The sequence below is a fragment of the Setaria italica genome, chromosome I (genome assembly GCF_000263155.2).
Source record: "Setaria italica strain Yugu1 chromosome I, Setaria_italica_v2.0, whole genome shotgun sequence".
NCBI lineage: Eukaryota > Viridiplantae > Streptophyta > Magnoliopsida > Poales > Poaceae > Setaria > Setaria italica.
In genome coordinates, this window is record NC_028450.1 from 31475357 (window position 1) to 31480713 (window position 5357).

The 5357-nt window shown below is 52.1% G+C and overlaps 1 protein-coding gene across 1 annotated transcript; it reads right to left on the bottom strand.

The window, feature by feature from the left end:
• Window positions 1-2987: 2987 nt before the first annotated feature.
• LOC105914509 lies at window positions 2988-5311 on the bottom strand. Its single transcript, XM_022824855.1, has 2 exons — window positions 4898-5311; window positions 2988-4650 (listed from the first exon to the last, which is right to left on the bottom strand). The coding sequence occupies exon 2, from the start codon at window positions 3842-3844 to the stop codon at window positions 3194-3196; it is 651 nt and encodes a 216-aa protein (XP_022680590.1). The 5' UTR covers window positions 3845-4650; window positions 4898-5311; the 3' UTR covers window positions 2988-3193.
• Between the last annotated feature and the right edge of the window lie 46 nt (window positions 5312-5357).

Genomic DNA, 5357 nt, shown 5'->3' on the forward strand with positions numbered 1-5357 from the left:
TTTATGTTTGTCCTAAATCAAACTGTTTTAATTATTTTAAGTTTGACTAAGTTTACAATAAAGAGTATCAATATTTATAACACTAAATAGGTGTGCTATGAAAATATATTTCATAATAAATCTAATGAAACTTGCTAGACATCAAAAACATTGATATATTTTTATATAAACTTGGTCAAACATAAGATGGTTTTGACTTAGGACATAACTAAAGTGACACTCTTTGCGGGACGGAGGGAGTAGTGTCAAAGACAAGGACAATGTCAAAGTTTTTTTTCTACAATTTAGTCGACTGCTGGCAGAAGCTCGAAATACTGGTTGAGATTTTCTATTAAAGAGGAGAACAAATAGAGAAGTAAAATCAATAACTCCCAAATAGATGGATATGTTATCGTCAACGCCACACGGCAGATGAACATGGCTTCCAATTAATCATACAGCTACCGATCGAAGGAATCCGTGTGGAACCCGAACCTCTATGCCCGTGGCTGCGGCACCGCCACGGCCGTGTCCACGTTGTTCACGACTCACGGAGCCCGCAACGCGCCGACGACATCCCCGACCCGCCTGGCCATGCACCGCACCAGCTCCCCCTGGCGGCTGTCGTCGTGCACCGACGGGACGGTGAGCGTGACGTCGAACGCCGCGTCCACGCGCGCCATCTCCCCGGCGAGGCTGCCCATCACGAACCCCGGCACGCGGACCGCGGCGCCCCACGCCACGACGGGCGTCGCCGTCACCGCCGCCTCCATGCGGCCGGCGCACAGGTGCGGCGCCGGGGGGCCGGCGAGCGGGAGGCCGCGGTAGGACACGTCGAGCGCCGCGCCGTACGCGCGCCTCCGCGAGGCGATGCGGAGGGTGAGGTTGAACGCCGGGTCCAGCGTCGTCGCCCGGCCGGCGAGGTCCCTCGCCGCGTCGAGGCAGGAGACGGAGGCGATCGCGGCGTAGTAGCGCGGCTCCTTGGTGCTGTCATCGACTAGCCACCCCAAGGAGCCGATAAGGCGATAACTACCGCGGCAAGTACGAACCATATTACGAGGTACCAGCAAAACTGGTGCTTCTGGACATGTGGACAGCAGCAGCAGCAACGAGAACGCCGTCGTTCGCCCGGCTCTGCCTGTGCCCCGAACGCCATCATCGCCGACGCTGTAGGGTTTTTTCCAGTTATTGTGGGGATTAAAAAGGACAGGAGGGAATTATAGGACAGTTTAAATCCCGTACAAGCATCTTTGTAATTTGTTTTCTACCTATAATAGGAGAGTTTAAATCCCATACGAGCGTCGTTGTAATTTGTTTTTCTACCCATAATACAATAATGTGTAGCTCCTACCCATAATACAATAATGTGTAGCTTTCCTGCGTATTCAAGAAAAAAACAAATCCCGTTCAAGTCAAAATCTCCTCAATCTCGTCCAACCCCAACCCAATCCCCTCGCGCTATTGCTATATTTTCACACGCGGTACTACAAAGCGTCTTGTCACCCAATCCTTTTTTGCTGTAAACCCCTCCGGCAGGAGAGATTGGTGCTCATAGAAGAAGGCCACACGATCCAATTCGAATCTAAATGGTATGAAATTTGACAGATTCTGTCTCCTAAATCAATCGACAGGTATCGATCATTGTTCACTTAAACTCCAAATCTTGTTTCTTCCGTTCTAAACTAGCAAAACTATATAAAAACAAAGAAAACTATGCGAGCTAAAGAAAATTCTAGACAAATATGTATCCTCTCAGTAACATGAAATGCCTTATCAGCATCATCATCTGGCGCGGAGGGTGATACACTGATACTGCTGATCTGCTGCACTACGTTGTGGCAAACAAGCAACAGGTAATGATATCATCTTCGTCTTCATCGATCTTTTGGAGGAGATGAGCTGCTGTTATTGCGGCGCAGAACAGGCTGCTACTTTCATTGTTAACTTTTTTTTCGTGATCATGCCTTAGCACAGTTTTCATCGTTAGCTCCATATTGATCTAGGATCTTGCTTGAGTGATTTTAGCTTTGTGGTTTTGGTTGGCGTAGCGTGGACCGTGGGTTTATCTGCGTATATATTATTAGATATTGGTTATTTGCTACCTCGGCAACACACGTGCATGATCACACGGCAACGCGTGCATGTAGTACATACTTCCTCCGTTTCATTGTATGTACATAGATTTTGCTATGTATCTATACATAACGTATATCTAGGTGCATAGCAAGAATCATGTATTTACAAAAGTCAAAACGATCTACAATTTAAAATGGAGGAAGTACATACATAACATTATATAAACTTCACTAGTTCACTGACAACCAATGTTTTCAAATCGTATAATCGAACCTAGACCACCTAGTCCTCCAGCGTAAAGGATGTATATATACTATACAGTTACCTAGTTGGTCACTTCTCACTTGGGATTACAAGTATTGAGTACACAGATGTTGAAATTAACAGCAAGCCACCAATTACTATGAGGCGTAAGCACCGAGCAAGTGAGCAAACAGCAGAGCAATAGGAAGCTCGAGAATAGAAGAGCAATAGGAGATACATTTGTTCACTAACCATCAGAGGAGGAACTCATCTTCGTTACCCAGTACAGCTTCGCCAGCCGGCACAGAGGAACAGGTGGGCGGCCAAGGCATGGATGGGCAGGCGTCAGGTAGACAGGGGCAGAATTCCGGGAGGAACGGGATCCGGCGGCAGACCAGCGCATGGCCACGGTAGAGATGGGATCCGGTGGCGGCGGTAGATTCAAGAGCGAGCTCACGCACGGGCAGGGGGTGGTTCGCTCGGGCTCGGTAGTCAGGTATGGGACTGAGATGGACCTAAAATCTAATGGGCAAGTCGTCGGCCCAAAATACCAAGTTCAGAGTTGGCTCAACCTAGTCGTTCCCTCCCTAATCGGACGACTAGTCATGATTAATCGACGATTAGTCGGACGACCAGCAGGCTAGTCGAACAAATCGAATCGTTGGGCATTATCGGTGGCAGGGAATTGATAAGGGCGATTAATCACCACTAATCGGATGATTTAATAACAAGGTGTACAATTGTGCAAGACAAAAACCAATATTTATGCTTAAACAGTTCGGAAAAATGTAAGCATTTTTTTCCTTTTAATAACTTTCCCAACTCGTCTGTAACTCTCTAAAGGCCCGACCTGTTTCAGCTGTAACACTGATAATTACTATCCAGACGCGCGCGGCTATGCACCATCTAGAATCCCTGCCCTACCCGGCAGAGCAATCTGTGGCGCGGCTGTCGACGCCTGCTGGACGGTGCCCACCACGGTCACGTTGCAGGGGCCGCCCTGCAGTGCGGCGGCGTCCCCGACCTTCGCCTTGCACGACACCACCTTCCACCTTCCCTGGTACGGGACGGTAAGCGAGACGTCGAACTCCGCCGGGCCGAAGCCCCACCACAGGTCCCTCGCGAGCGCGTCCCGGACGGCCCCGGGCAGGCGCACCCCGCTCCCTCTGGCGACGACGGGGACGGACCCCGCCGCCCCGCCGCCGCTGCCATGGGACGAGCCGGCGCAGCGCCTCGACGGCACGGCCGCGGCGGCGAGCGGGACGCGGCGGTAGGACACCGCCACGGACGAGCCGAGCTCGAGGCACGCGTCGCCGTGGTGGCCCCAGAGACCCTGGCCGATGTGCACCCTGAGGTCGAACTCGGGGTAGAGCGCCGGCCGGGCCAGGTCCGTCGACGGGTTGAGGCCGGCGACGGCGTCGATCCCGACGTGGTAGACCGGGTTCTCGGGGGTCCCGGCGCCGCCCAGGATTGCGACGACAAACACAACGACGAGGAAGGCCGCCGCGCAGAATTCCCCGCACGTGTCGTCCTCTCCATGACCCATTGTTTAAGCTTCGTGGACTCTCCTCCCCTCTCGGCACGGGGTTTATGTAGATGGCGATGGGTTTGGATTCGTGTGTCGGTGTGTGATGGCAGGGTTTGGGTCTAACACGATGATGTTCTATGGGGACTATATGAGACTGCATTGGACTTGTTTTTTTGTTGCTGCACATCATGGCCAAACACTACAAAAACACAATTCTGATAGAAAATTCAACAACACGTTTGTCCAAGCATCTTAGAGATGCATGCAAGTTGCAAGAACCCCATAGGCAAGTAGGCAACGGTATCTGTGCTGGTGTCCACTTTACTTCGGGGCCTGCTTAGTTCCCCAAATTCCCAACTTTATCATTATGCAAAAAGAAGATTTCTCGTCACATCAAACTTGCGGTATATGCATGAAGTACTAAACGTAGACGAAATCAAAAACTAATTGCATAATTTTGTTGTACTTTGCGAGACGAATCTTTTGAGCCTAATTAGTCAATGTTTGAACAATAATTTACAAATTGGGAACTAAACAAGACCTCGGTCACGAGGCACGGAGCCCGCAGGACGAGCGACAACGAACTCGACCACGTCGCGCCGCAGGTCCCTCCCTGGTGAGAGCTTGGCCCGCCAACGGGTCGAGGCCGGCGACGTACGGCGTCGAGAGCGCGACGTGGTAAAGCGGCTGCTTCGCATCCTCTCCCGACGGAACCACTGCCTGACGGACGTTCCTATGTACCCACCCCTTGGATCCACCGGCGCCGTCGCCATATTCCCGCCTCCACCGCCGGCCGGGAGCCACTCGGAGCTTTTCCTCCGGTCCTGCAAGCCATAATTCAGTTGTACCACAAATCCCCATCCCTAATTTAATTTCCAGTAAAGATTTACATCCATTGACACAAAATACAAATGCTCAATCGAGTGAGGGTGTAAATCTGTTAAAATACATTTCAAACAGAAATATTTTTGCAACACATGGCACCTTATTGATGAAATTTTAAAAAAAAGATTTATGCTAGATATCTGTCAACAGATTTCTGGAAGAAAATCAGTCAAATTTCTCACTCACGATTTAGCGACGAGATTCGTGCAGAGGTCCATCTCCTCTGTGCCCGGCGGCCTCCGGTGACCTCCATTAACTCCGGCGAGCTTTAGGGTTAGGATTCGGGTTAGGGGTTTTGGGTGTGGGGGTGGGGGGATTTGTGGCCTCCGGGCGTAGAGGAGATGGCCGGGGAGCTGGTCGGTCCGGCGGTGGTGGCCGGTCGCTGGGGCGGACGGCGAGGCGGCGGGGGCGCCGCTCGCCGCGGGCGGCAGTGGAACCCCGGATGGGCGGGGTAGGTGGCGGGGGCGATGCTGGCGAGGTGGTGGTCGTCGGGGCGGCGGATACGTCGGCCGGAGCGCCGCCTGATCCGAGCAGGCGGTGGCGGTAGGCGGGGGCGCCGGAGCCCAAGAAGATGAAGGAAAGAGACGACGGGGATTGCGGCCACTGTTGCCGACTAAGCCAGGACATACGTCTTGGTCCAATGGCA

Excerpts from the sequence above, each read along its gene's own strand:
- LOC105914509 (XM_022824855.1), bottom strand. The coding sequence starts at position 3,844 with ATGGGTCATGGAGAGGACGACACGTGCGGGGAATTCTGCGCGGCGGCC.